The 13,742-nt window shown below is 39.1% G+C and overlaps 1 protein-coding gene across 4 annotated transcripts in view; it reads left to right on the top strand.

Moving 5' to 3' along the window:
- Positions 1–13,742, top strand: part of fut8b (fucosyltransferase 8b (alpha (1,6) fucosyltransferase)) — a 52,024-nt gene that overhangs the window by 27,858 nt on the left and 10,424 nt on the right. For 3 of the 4 annotated variants that reach the window (XM_057353719.1, XM_057353721.1, XM_057353720.1), the window contains 4 exons: positions 383–548; positions 2,965–3,079; positions 8,181–8,418; positions 10,449–10,695. In XM_057353719.1, the coding sequence (XP_057209702.1) occupies positions 383–548; positions 2,965–3,079; positions 8,181–8,418; positions 10,449–10,695 (766 nt within the window). The remainder of the gene's footprint in view (positions 1–382; positions 549–2,964; positions 3,080–8,180; positions 8,419–10,448; positions 10,696–13,742) is intronic. The other variant, XM_057353722.1, reaches the window with a different exon arrangement.

Genomic DNA, 13,742 nt, shown 5'->3' with positions numbered 1-13,742 from the left:
GCAGGTTTTGTCCTCAGATGAGACATTCCCAGAATGCACAAGTCCATTCGAAAGAAGAACCACAGATGAGATCTCTCTTAGTATCTCAGTTATTTATCCTATGAGATGACATAGAGAGCAAATGAAAACGTTTGCTCAAGTCTCATCTGCGTCTGAAGATATTTCTCCTGAGAAAAAGAGTCCGAAATCTGACAAATGTCAACAATGTGTCAAACTGAGCTCAGATTTGTCACGTCCGCAATCAACAGAAGATCTCAGTAGGAACTCAGACAGTCCTTAGTGTTTAAATAAATGTGTCTTATCACCCTCCTATAATGTACCTTAGTGAAGCCACTGGCTCTTATTGCTGAATGAAAACTCTTTCTGGTCTTTTTTGTCCCAGTGGGTCCCGGTGGAGACCAGGAGGAGTTGAGGAGGAAGGTGGAGAATGGAGTGAGAGAGCTGTGGTACTTTATTCGCAGCGAGATCCAGAAGATGAGTCACGTCACGCCGGCGGGCCGACAGAAACACGCCGATGTGCTGCTGCAGGACCTCGGCCATCAACACAGGTCAGACACGTGTTATTGCTCACCTGTCTCTCATTTTAGCTCTTGGATTTTTCTCCTTTGGATTCTAGACGCAAATGGGGCGATTTTTCTCATACGGTCAAAGTATACAGTGGAGATTTGAAATGAAGTCATGTTTGAGTTCATATTGAGATCTGTCGCTTTCGATTGCAAACTTTGGTGTCTTGTCGAATGAGAGACATTGAATACTCATCTGAAACTCTGGATGGGATGTACACTCAGAATAAACATCCGAATGCATCACGGTTCTTTTTAGGGTCAATTCTTTGTTTCTCTTTTGTTCCTGGGGGTGGAATGTGAACCGGACAGAAAGCGGTGAGCGAGAGAGACAGTAATGATATTAATTGTGTTGTGTTTGATCGTTGTGAACGGGCAGCGTCACAGTAGAAATATAACAGCACTTAATTTTGAGTTATCGCCTGCTGAGGTCATTATAAAAACACAGACGCTGTCAATAACTCATTATCTCAGCGGCTCTCTCAGGACTCACATCTGTTTGTGTCACAGACAGCCGTTCGATACACGCTTCATCCCGGCACACACACATAATTAAACGCTTCATTAATGCATTCATCGCTTTAAATGAGCAAATGAATGTCGGAATTGGTTTCAGTCGTTCACGTAATACTAATTTGCAGCCTTTTGTGAAGATTATATCTTATATCTTATCTGTATTAAATACAAAAGACGAAAGGAAAACAGACTAGAATCACTCTCGCTCGCTGCCGGTGAATTAGTTTCATTGCGAATGGGCTGATAATTGTAGCGCGGTGATCAGAGCTCACAGCAGTTTGTTCAATCCCACAATCCCCTGCCTGCCTGTCTGTGAAATCCACTCCGTGCTGGAGGCGCTTGATAAACAATCGCAGGTAAAAGAAAATCTCAGCGTCCCGCTGGAGTTTAACTGTATGTGTTCATGTCATTCTGTGACGTGTTATGTGTTCCGAGAAGCTTGGGATCAGAAAGCAAAATAGATTTGAAATAGTAGAAAAGAGGGGTGTGAATGCTAGGTTTTAAAGGAGGCGTCGTTTTCTTGAGTTTTTAATATTTCCTTTGATTTTTCAAATCTGTGTTTTGGTTTTTGGTTTATAATATCTGTTTTGTTTATTAAACAGGGACATCGGTATGATTCATATTTTATTAGATTTAGTTTCATACAATTTGATTGTTTTGCTATGTTGTAAAAATGTAACAATTTCGACTTTTTCCTTCATGCATCCAACATTTTGGGATTTTGTGGATTTCTCTAAACTGAAGATGCATTGGAGATTGTGGTAACACGTTACAACAAGGTGCTATTAGCTAACACTAGTAAATGCTAACATAAGCTAACAATGAACAATTGAGTTTTTCAGCATTTATTAATCCTTGTCAATGTTAGTTCATTTCAATACAGTTATTCATGTTAGTTCATGGTGCATTACCTAATGTTAACAGTGACAACGTTCGATTTTAATAATGTATTAGTAAATGCTGAAATTAAAGGGATACGTCACCCAAAAATGTAAATTCTGTCATCATTTACTCTCCTTCGAGTTGTTCCAAATCTGTATAAATTTCTTTGTTCTGATGAACGCAGAGAAAGATATATTTGGAAGAATGCTTGTAACCAAACAGGTCTCGAACCCCATTGACTCCCATAGTAGGAAAAAATACAACGGTAGTCAAACGGTTTGCTGTCCTACATTTGCTATCGCAATAGCAAAATTGTCTCAATATTATCGTGGTCACATGACTGAATGAAACGATAGGTCTTGCGGGCCTAACGTAGAGAATTTTTGAAAAAATAGTAGATGATATCTTTGTCAAAGACCATCTGGTGCAATTATTTTATTTGATAAAAGGGATTTTAATAAAAAAATGTAGGTCATTTGACCCATCTCATACTATAACTCATACCTGTAAGCAACAGTTATGATTAGAGGATAAGGAAAAAAAGATGCTTATGGCACGTTTCCAAGTCATCATTTGTCATAAATACCGCACTGTGGACTTTATACTGAGGTATTATCGTACTGGGAGATTTTGATATTGTTACATCCCTAATGAACATGAATTAATATTAATAAATGCTGTAGTAGTATTGTTCATTGTTAGTTCATGTTAGCTAATGCATTAAATCATTGTTAACAAATAGCACCTGGTTTTAAAGTGTTAACGAAATTGTTTGTTGGTTAAGGATATGCAGTCAATTAATTGATTTTCACTGTGCATGCATTTCATTTTTACACTCCTTGATATAATCTGCAGATATCATATTTTAAGATAAACCAGCAAGCACGTTCTGTAAGGTTGCTGCTTTCTGTACTAAAGCTCTCATGACAGAAACTGCTCTTCTGTTCTCACAGGTGTTCACAGTAAATGATGAGATGTCATCCGTGTGCTTGTGTGTTTTCAGAAGCATCATGATGGATCTTTATGAGTTGAGTCAGGCAGATGGAGCAGGTGACTGGAGAGAGAAAGAAGCTAAACATCTTTCCAGTCTGGTGCAGAACAGAATCTCTTACCTGCAGGTACAAATACACATCTGTCTGAGTTTTGTCCTCATGTGCAGAAATAAAAACATTTTATTTAAAAAAAACAGGACTCCAGACTCAAATGCTTTATGTTGATCATTTCAGTGATTTGGTCTAAATCAAAATAAAAAAATAAGAACCAAAGTTACATGATGCTAGGATGTTCTAAATGGTTGCTGGGGTGTTGCTAGGGTATTCTAAATGGTTGCTAGAATGTTGTACGTAAATGGTTGCTGGGGTGTTGCTAGGATGTAGTAAATGGTTGCTGGGGTGTTGCTAGGATGTTGTAAATGGTTGCTAGGGTGTTGCTAGGATGTTGTAAATGGTTGCTGGGGTGTTGCTAGGATGTTCTAAGTGGTTGCTAGGGTGTTGCTAAGATGTTCTAAATGGTTGCTTGGTTGCTGGTGTGTTGCTAGGGTGTTCTAAATGGTTGCTAGGATGGTGTTGCTAGGATGTTCTAAATGGTTGCTAGGGTGTTGGTACGATGTTCTAAATGGTTGCTAGGGTGTGGCTAGGATGTTCTAAATGATTGCTGGGGTGTGGCTAGGATGTTAAAAATGGTTGCTGGGGTGTTGCTAGGATGTTCTAAATGGTTGCTAGGGTGTTGCTAGGATGTTCTAAATGGTTGCTAGGGTGTTGCTATGATGTTCTAAATGGTTGCTGGGGTGTTGCTAGGGTATTCTAAATGGTTGCTAGAATGTTGTACGTAAATGGTTGCTGGGGTGTTGCTAGGATCTTCTAAATGGTTGCTAGAGTGTTGCTAGGATGTTGTAAATGGTTGCTGGGGTGTTGCTAGGATCTTCTAAATGGTTGCTAGGGTGTGGCTAGGATGTTCTAAATGATTGCTGGGGTGTGGCTAGGATGTTGAAAATGGTTGCTGGGGTGTTGCTAGGATGTTGTAAATGGTTGCTAGGGTGTTGCTAGGATGTTCTAAATGGTTGCTAGGGTGTTGCTATGGTGTTCTAAATGGTTGCTGGGGTGTTTCTAGGATGTTCTAAATGGTTGCTAGGATGTTCTAAATGGTTTCACTCAGGTATACGTCACGATACGGAAAAAAAGACAATTGCTACTTCTGTTTCATGCTGACTTTAACTGTACGATGTTAACATAACAATTTGTTGCATTAATAAGCTATTTTATCTGAAATGTCATCTCAGATGTGTAGTGTCTGAAACTGTTATGTTATACAGCTGAAATCTGACTTTATCTCAAATAATTCACAGTATATTACTGCAAACAGTAAATGTAGATGTGATTGTGAGTTTAATGTTCTTCAGAAACCAACGCTTATGAAGATGAAAGTGAAAGCTGAAGGAAAGTCTTTTATTGATTTATTAACAATTCTCATCTTGTGTTCTGTTAGGCCTGCAAAGTCTCCTGAATCTCATTCAGCCATAATTTCTTTTTTATATCGAAGCACAAGTTTGTCAGATCAATCCAAGAGAAACATAATGAAGAATCAGACTTGATTAAATGCTACAGTAGCAGTAAATAGTGATGTGTGTCTTGGTATTCTTTCTGGTTATCTCGTGATCACTGTATTTTCTGTAAAGGCGACTGTTCCTGTTTTATGCCAAGATTTCATTTCAAAGTCCTTTAGATATGAAAGTGTCATTTATTACAAACTGTGTGCCAACTGAGCAGTTAAAAGAAATAAACAGTCAGGAAACATCAAGTGTCTGGCAGGCGCTTTCATTACTGTAACCAGTGTCCTGTAACGCTTTCTTAAATCATTAGTGCTTTAATGGTTCTTTCATGTTCCTTCTGCATCACAGGACACAATAACTTCTTCAGCCTTTATAAAAATATATCACTGGAACCATAGTTTCTGCCAGATACCTGAAGTTTCTATGTCATAATGCGGGAATATGAGATCGAGAGAGAAGTTTTGAGCATGTTTATGTGATTCTGTGTGTGTTTTGTCACTTTCAGGAGTCTTGTCATAAACTGTTTACCTGAACTCTGTTTTGGGTTAATCAGTTCGTGATTTTCAGAAAGAAACGCTAAGTTTAGAGTCATTTAACAACACTTTAGTATAGGGACCAATTCTCACTATTAACAAGTTGCTTATTAGCATGCGTGTTATTAGAATATTGGCTATTTATTAACACTTATAAAGCACAGATTCTGCATGACCATATTCTACATCCCTAATCCTACCCAATACCTAAACCCAACAACTACCTATTAAGTAAGGAATAATGGACGATGGGCATTCAATTATTCGTAAGTTAATGCACACCCTGAGGTGGTAATGCGGCCGCGAAGCGGAGTGACCGTTACACCTTGGGCATGCATTAACCTTTGAATAATTGAAGGGACCAGAGTCCATTTTTCCGCTTGTACAACAGTTACCACACCACAGGACATTGTTCAAATGTTTAATGTCAATGTTTTTAATGTTATCGTCTTTAAAATGCTGTTGATGGTAGGACTACTTTCTTGCGCATCTCATTTCCGTTACATCGAACGGACTCGGAAGCTTGAGCCACGTTGTGTGTGTGTGTGTGTGTGTGTGAGTGTGTGAGTGTGTTCATGTTTGTATATCCCGGTGGGGACCTAAACCTGAATACACACCAACACATGGGGACTCGTGTCACCGTGGGGACCAAAATTGAGGTCCCCAGGGGCAAAAAAGCTAATAAATTGTACAGAACAATATTTTTTACAAATCTAAAAATGCAAAAAGTGTTCTATGATCTTTAGGTTTAGGGATAGGGTTAGGGATAGGGGATAGAATATACAGTTTGTACAGTATAAAAACATTACGCCTATGGACTGTCCCCACGGGGATAGTCAACCAAAGCCTGTGTGTGTGTGTGTGTGTGTGTGTGTGTGTGTGTGTGTGTGTGTGTGTGTGTGTGTGTGTGTGTGTGTGTGTGTGTGTGTGTGTGTGTGTGTGCGTGTGTGTGTGAGAGAGAGTGAGCGATTGCAAGCACACCTGCGTGTTTGCGGTAATGTGACAGAAAAGCCAGTGATAATAACTTATTTATTCCTTGTATTGTTTATATCTTCAGCAGTAAAAAAATCACGCAGACCTTTGAAAGAGTAGGTCTATCAAAATATATTTGTTATCAGTTATAAGCAGCATGAAGAGGAAAACGAACCAGTAGGCTATCAGTGTTTATTAATGCATTTTGTTTTTCTATTTCGTTATTTTATTTATTCGATTTAAGTATATGTATTTCTTGTATGTATTTCTTGTTTTTCCATTAACAGTAAAGTTTGACATTATAAACGTCAGATCAAGAGCAGGGTGCTGTGTGCGGTGATGGCCTGTAGGCTACACTATAACCTTCTGTTGTTTAAACTTGGCGAAGTGATTTGGAACTGTAATGCGGTCAGCAGACCTGGAACACCTTCATAGGAGTGCATTTACTGAAAGTTAATGCATACCCATAGAACGTTTGCCAACCAATCCGATTGAAGTATTCAACAGCCCCGTGGTATAACTATTTTCAAGCACCAGATTAGGAGTTTATTGAGACAAAAGTCGTAGTTAATGGTTTGTTAATAGCGAGAATTGGACCTTAAAATAAATTGTGACCAAATGTTTTTCATGATCTTCAATCTCAGCAACACAAAGGTCATGGATTTGATTGACAGTGTTTATAAATGGCACGTTGCTTTGAAACACGTCATGATTAAGTTAAGAAAATACTTCTTGAAATAAATTATGTAATAAATGTCAACGATCGGCTTTTCTGTCATCAGTGCCAGTGTTAAAATACAACTGCAGAGTCTGTCTGTCCGTCCGTCTGTCTGCCTTTCTGTCTGTCTGTCCGTCCGTCTGTCTGCCTTTCTGTCTGTCTGTCCGTCCGCCTGTCTGCCTTTCTGTCTGTCTCTCTGTCGTCCGTCTGCCTTTCTGTCTGTCTGTCTGTCTATCTGTCTGTCTCTCTGTCGTCTGTCTGCCTTTCTGTCTGTCTGCTTTCTGTCTGTCTGTCCGTCCGTCTGTCTGCCTTTCTGTCTGTCTGTCTGTCGTCTGTCTGCCTTTCTGTCTGTCTGTCTGTCGTCTGTCTGCCTTTCTGTCTGTCTGCCTTTCTGTTTGTCTGTCTGTCTGCCTTTCTGTCTGTCTGCCTTTCTGTCTGTCTGTCTGTCGTCTGTCTGCCTTTCTGTCTGTCTGCCTTTCTGTCTGTCTGTCTGTCTGCCTTTCTGTCTGTCTGCCTTTCTGTCTGTCTGTCTGTCTGCCTTTCTGTCTGTCTGTCTATCTGCCTGCCTGTCTATCTGTCTGTCTGTCGTCTGTCTGCCTTTCTGTCTGTCTGTCTGTCTACTGTCTGCCTTTCTGTCTTTCTGCCTTTCTGTTTGTCTGGCTGTCTGCCTTTCTGTCTGTCTGCCTTTCTGTCTGTCTGTCTGTCTGCCTTTCTGTCTGTCTGTCTATCTGCCTGCCTGTCTATCTGTCTGTCTGTCGTCTGTCTGCCTTTCTGTCTGTCTGTCTGTCTATCTGCCTGTCTGTCTGTCTGTCTGCCTTTCTGTCTGTCTGTCTGTCTGTCTATCTGCCTGCCTGTCTATCTGTCTGTCTGTCGTCTGTCTGCCTTTCTGTCTGTCTGTCTATCTGCCTGTCTATCTGTCTGTCTGCCTTTCTGTCTGTCTGTCTGTCTATCTGCCTGCCTGTCTATCTGTCTGTCTGCCTTTCTGTCTGTGTGTCTTTCTGTCTGTCTGTCTATCTGCCTGCCTGTCTATCTGTCTGTCTGTCGTCTGTCTGCCTTTCTGTCTGTCTGTCTGTCTATCTGTCTGTCTGTCGTCTGTCTGCCTTTCTGTCTGTCTGTCTATCTGCCTGTCTATCTGTCTGTCTGCCTTTCTGTCTGTCTGTCTGTCTATCTGCCTGCCTGTCTATCTGTCTGTCTGCCTTTCTGTCTGTGTGTCTTTCTGCCTGTCTGCCTTTCTGTCTGTCTGTCTGTTAAGCAGCGTGTTGTATTATGAGTATTTCTTAAATCACTTCAACATCAGTGTTATGAGCAGCTAGATAAGACCTTAGCAACACCCTGGCAACCATGCACAAACCCTCACATAGTGACATCACATCACTCGCATGTTCTTTAGAAAGGAGATAAAAATAAAATAATGATATTAAATACAACAAAAGATTTGTCTCCATCAGAACCCGCAGGACTGCAGTAAAGCCCGTAAGTTATTGTGTAACATCAATAAAGGTTGTGGGTACGGCTGTCAGCTCCATCATGTGGTCTACTGCTTCATGATCGCTTACGGCACAGAGAGGGTTTTGATTCTTGAGTCCCACAACTGGCGTTACGCCCCAAACGGCTGGGAGACGGTGTTCCGACCCGTCAGCGACACCTGCACGGACCGATCCGGAGTCACGACTGGACACTGGTCAGGTGAGACATCCATCTGTAGATATTATTGTAATATGTGCAGATAGACCTGTATGACTCTATTTCTTCTTCAGAACACAAAAGAAGATATTTCAAAGAATGTTGATCATTAAACAACACTGAACTCCATTGACTTCCATTGTATAAACACAAAACCATTTCTCAAAATATCTTCTTTTGTGTTCGACTGAAGAAAGAGTCACATACAGATTAACCATATAAGAGGGAAATAAATGATGATAGAATTAAAAATGTTTGAATTGGCTAAATTACCCTTTTAAGAAATGTGCAAATATCAGCAAAAATCTACAAAACTTTTTAACTACGGTTCACTTTTCTAACGTACTTAATTCTAAACCGTGTGAGATGTTGAAGCGCTATGGGTACGAGAAACCTCCTTTTTTCTACAGTATGTGTCCTAATTATTAAAGTGAAAGATCTGTTGGGGAATAGCTTGTCTGGGGATTCATGCCAAAACTCATATCGGCCTTAAAATAAACGGAGCAAAAGCTGAGCCGTCGGTGAGCTTACGTAAGTCTGGAAATGGCTTGGGAGTTTTTTCTTAAATATTTCATTTCTTACCTAATTAAATTTTCAAGCATTCTCCCATCATATGTGCACTTGTAAAACAGAGCCGGCGGGTTTGTAATTGTTCGAGAGAGTTTTACCGAGCTTGTGTCTTTGTGTGTGGTTGGGATGTCAAAGGCGAGATCTAGATGTTTAATGATCGTGATTAAAAGACCAGGTGTACAGTAACTTGTGTGGTTGACCAAACCGTTGAAACAAAGACGTTTTTTCTACACAAGCACAAACATGTTCTGCTTTGTTTTATGGTTCTAAACTTAGTTTCAGTCTGTGTGTCTTTGTGTTTCTTTATTTCTGTTTGTGTGTGTGTGAGAGAGAGAATGAGAGTGTGTGTGTTTCTGTATTTAAGATTATGTGTGCGTGTGTTTGCGTGTGTGTGTGTGTGTGTGTGTGTGCGCGCGCGCGTGTGTGTGTGCGCTTGTTTGTGTTTGTTTGGAGGGTGTTTGTGGAAGTCTCGGCACAAGTGACCTAGTTTAATCTGACGTGTCCAGACTTCAGCCCCGAGAGCAGCGTCAGTCATTCAAAGCACCAGAGACAGAGTTTGTTTGAGTGCAGTCGTGTGTGTGTGTTTAGGTCACCTTGGCTTGGAAAACACAACATCTCTTAAAGAAACTTGTGTACAGATGACTCTCTGCCCAGACAACATAAACAGCACCATTAAATCTAATCTGGTGTTAATTTCTGAGGGGTGACTTTGGATCTGCGTTACAGTTTAATGCAGTTAAACGCTACAGGACACATCCGCATCAAACATTTATTAGAAAGCAGCCGCAGGGCCAAGCGTTTATATGTTACGGTTGGTGGATGATATTACGCTTCATCACACACATCACACTGTAAACTGAGCTGAGCTTTATGTTAGAGTATAAAACTGATTTTCTGATTGGATTAAACACAACCAGAGCTGTTATAAAACACCTGTGACCACACATTCAATATTAACCACATTTGCTGTCTATTAAGAACATTAAAAACCCATCACACTTTATCTTTTAAATCCAAAAGTATTGGCTTCAGACTTTTCATTATAATATGTTGATGTCTTCTTTCATGTTGCTTTTTAAAGAAATCGTGTATTTAGAAATAAAAACACTGTACGTGTGATTAAATCGGCCTCTCGTATGCTTTATTTTTGTGTGTTTCAGCAGTATTTTTTATGGTGGGGGTCACTGGTGTTGTTGTTTTTAGCTCACAGGTGTCTGCAGACAAATTGTCTTTAGGTCTTGCTAAAAATATCCGGCGTTTTCTCACACAAACTGCACATTTTCTGCGGTTTAGATGTAAACGTCTTAAACCGATGCTTCTTTAAACAGATGGTTTCTTGTGATTGATAAGTAGAGCTCTTGGCTAAAGCATTTCTCTCTTTCATGACATTGACGCCGTGTTGTGTAATTGTGTTTTGGAGACAGAAGAAACTTTTGAAGCATTGACACACAGTGTTTCTGCAGGTGAAGCTCATGATCGTGATGTTCAGGTGGTGGAGTTGCCTATCGTGGACAGTCTTCATCCCAGACCTCCGTATCTTCCTCTCGCTATCCCTGAAGACCTGGCGGCCCGTCTGCAGAGGCTGCACGGTGACCCGTCCGTCTGGTGGGTGTCTCAGTTTGTAAAGTATCTGGTGCGTCCGCAGGCGTGGCTGGAAAAGGAGATTAGAGAAACGGGCGTCAAACTGGGCTTTAAACATCCCATAATTGGGTGAGTGGGTCAGTGAATATGTTTGTGTGTGTGTGAGAGAGAGAGATGAAGACAACACATGATAATAAAAATAAACTTGACTCACAGTGCTGATTAATCTAATAAGATCTTATGAGGGGCCGTTTAAGCCAAAATTCATTCTAATCGTCTCACACGCTCACACTCTCATTTCGCACACATACATATCTACTCTCACACTCACACATTTTAATGCTCACATTCATACATTTTTCCTCTTGTGCTCACATATTTTAACGCGCACATTCTAACGTTTTTCTCTTATATTCATATATTTTTACGCACACATTTACACATTTTGTTTGGCAGCAGCACAGTATTGCTTTTAACGACAGGAGTTTGACTGCACGTTCCGACCATGTTCTTCATTCCTTTTGAATTGTTTTATTGGGTCATGTTTTTAAATGTCGGAACACTACCCTGTTGCTGACAACTGATTAAATGACAAGAAACGCTTATTAACAAGCCAACCAGTGTAAGGCCTTAATGCATGTAACAGCTGTGGGCTAAGTCTGCTTACTGTACAGTGGCTGTTGTGAGTATGTTTTTATTGATTAAAAATGATTTCCCATACGAACGCGTTTGTTTTTCTATTTACATATAGACTGTACATGCTGCATGCATTCAGTATAAAACGCTATAAGCTTTTGATGATCAAAAATCTAAAAATGATGGAGACTGTTCACATACAGAAACAATAAGGGAAATGCTGACAAAAAAACCTATTGTTGCATTATTATTATATAGATTTTTTTAGATGACAAAAACTGCATTTTAAAGGAAAATATAGGCCTGTTTTATTTATTTTACTTATTTATTGGTAAATACAGAACAACAAGCAGCAAAGGTGCAATTAGAACGAAACGTTTTTCCCTTCATGATAAAAGGATAGCCTACGCACAGCCATCTTAATTTAAATTGTCAAACGAAAATAAAAGCCAATTAATTAGGCTGTTTAATGCAGATTTGCGGATTCTCAATTACAACGAAACTCGAAATGAAATAAAAACATTGTTCACACACAGTTGGCTAACTGTGCAGAACGTATACAGTATATGCAACACAAAAGCACTGGATATTTAGGTTATAATACACTCCATCCACATCGAGCTGAGTTTCTTTATAGAAAAAACACGTGCTTTGTCGAGTAAAATAAATCATATCGAAATGAAAGTTTGTTAAAAATGTGCCCAATGGAAAAATATCACATAATGAAAGTCTAAACATTATTCGCAATAAAGTTAAAAACAGGAAATGTTATTCAGATCGACATTCTACTACACAGGTCTTTCTGTTCATTGGAGGGGCTGTACTGTGTAGAAAAGGCGGGGCTGATTTAAATATTATAGAAAACGCCGGTTTTATTTGATACACGGAAGCGCCGTCATTTACGGCATACTATGGAAGTCCAAACGGCGAAATGAACGGCATTTCGCATTGCACTTAAAACGCCGCTATTAACGCTGTTTCTATGCCGTAATTTATGGCGCATGCGCTACACAACGCCGTTCTTTGCGGTGTCTGTAAGTCTTAACCAAGCGTCTTCTGAACACCAGGCATCTGGTTGATGGCGAAATATGACCCAAACGGCTTTCCATACAGCCATGCTGATCACACCCTCACCTGAACGTTATGATCGCGTCTGCATGACCTGCCTTCCGCTTCCATCATACACCTTCCATTTTCACTATACACTCTCACACATACACACATACATTCTTCTCTTACATACATATATTTTTTCAGACATACATATATTTTCTTCTTACATACATTTATAATTTTTTATAATAAATGTATACTTTGAAAACGTTTACATAAGAGCAAAATGTATAAATGTGCGTGTAAAAATATATGAATATAAGAGAAAAACGTTAGAATGTGCATGTTAAAATATGTGAGCACAAGAGGACAAATGTATGAATGTGAGCGTTAAAATGTGTGAGTGTGAGAGTAGATTATGGAGGACTAAACCTGCAAAAATTATAAATAAATGAATGTATAAATAAATAAATATATAAACGAATAAATGTAATAATATGAAAATAAATACAGGAGTGAATGGTTTGATAAAACAAAATAATTCGTTTTAGCTATTATTGATCTTAGCTTTAACTTTTCTTTTCATTTTTTAAATTGATTTATTATTTTTTGTGTCCATTTTTAATTATTTTTAATTATTATTATTTTTTATTTTTAGATTATTTTATTTATCCTTTCCTTTTATTTTTACATTTATTTATTTATACGTTTATTTATTTTTATATTTATTATCGCATGTATTTATTTCCACTTTTATTTATTTATTCTTGTATTTATTCTTACTTTTCTGTGTCTTGTATGATAATTAGATGGGTTGGTCTTGCCTACTATTGGTTCAGCGTAGATTGAAGCGTTCGATCGATTACTCTTGACTTGTTTTGGACTAACGTCACGTCACTCACTGATCGTTTGCTTCGTGTATAACGTTTATGGCGTGCGCACAATTAGCTAGAGAGTTACGGCATTTAGCCAATGAAGTCGATAACCATGCATTGCTATTTCGCAATGCTAGCTGCTGCGGATCTTTGCAATAATATCAAGATGTCACACAACAAGTTTTAACTAGTGACCTCTGTGTTATTTATCTCTTATGGAATGTAGTTTACGAGTACCGTTTAGTAACCACGTCTTTTTAGAAGGAATGGTTTCCATTTGATGGCCCCTGTAGTGAAAGAACGATGCTCATTACTACCGTGTTAACTTGTGACTTAAGTTCACTATGTCTCAATTCATTTACATTATGTTCCATCATGTTACATTAAATCTTTACGCTTTTTCTAACCGAAAGGCTGCTTATAACTATCACTTTGACAAAGCGTTAGCTTGCGACTTCGGTTTACAAGCTCATCTGTGTAGTTAAACCTTATTACATTTTGTGCTTTATGATTTTCACCAGTTGAACTGTAACGCCACCATAGCATAGCACCCTCTGACTCGCACAGACTTTGAATGTGCTGCAAAGAGGCTAACAACCGAGGGAGAACTTT

The sequence above is a fragment of the Triplophysa rosa genome, linkage group LG15 (genome assembly GCF_024868665.1).
Source record: "Triplophysa rosa linkage group LG15, Trosa_1v2, whole genome shotgun sequence".
NCBI classification, from domain to species: Eukaryota; Metazoa; Chordata; class Actinopteri; order Cypriniformes; family Nemacheilidae; genus Triplophysa; species Triplophysa rosa.
This window is presented reverse-complemented; position numbering and strand designations above follow the sequence as displayed.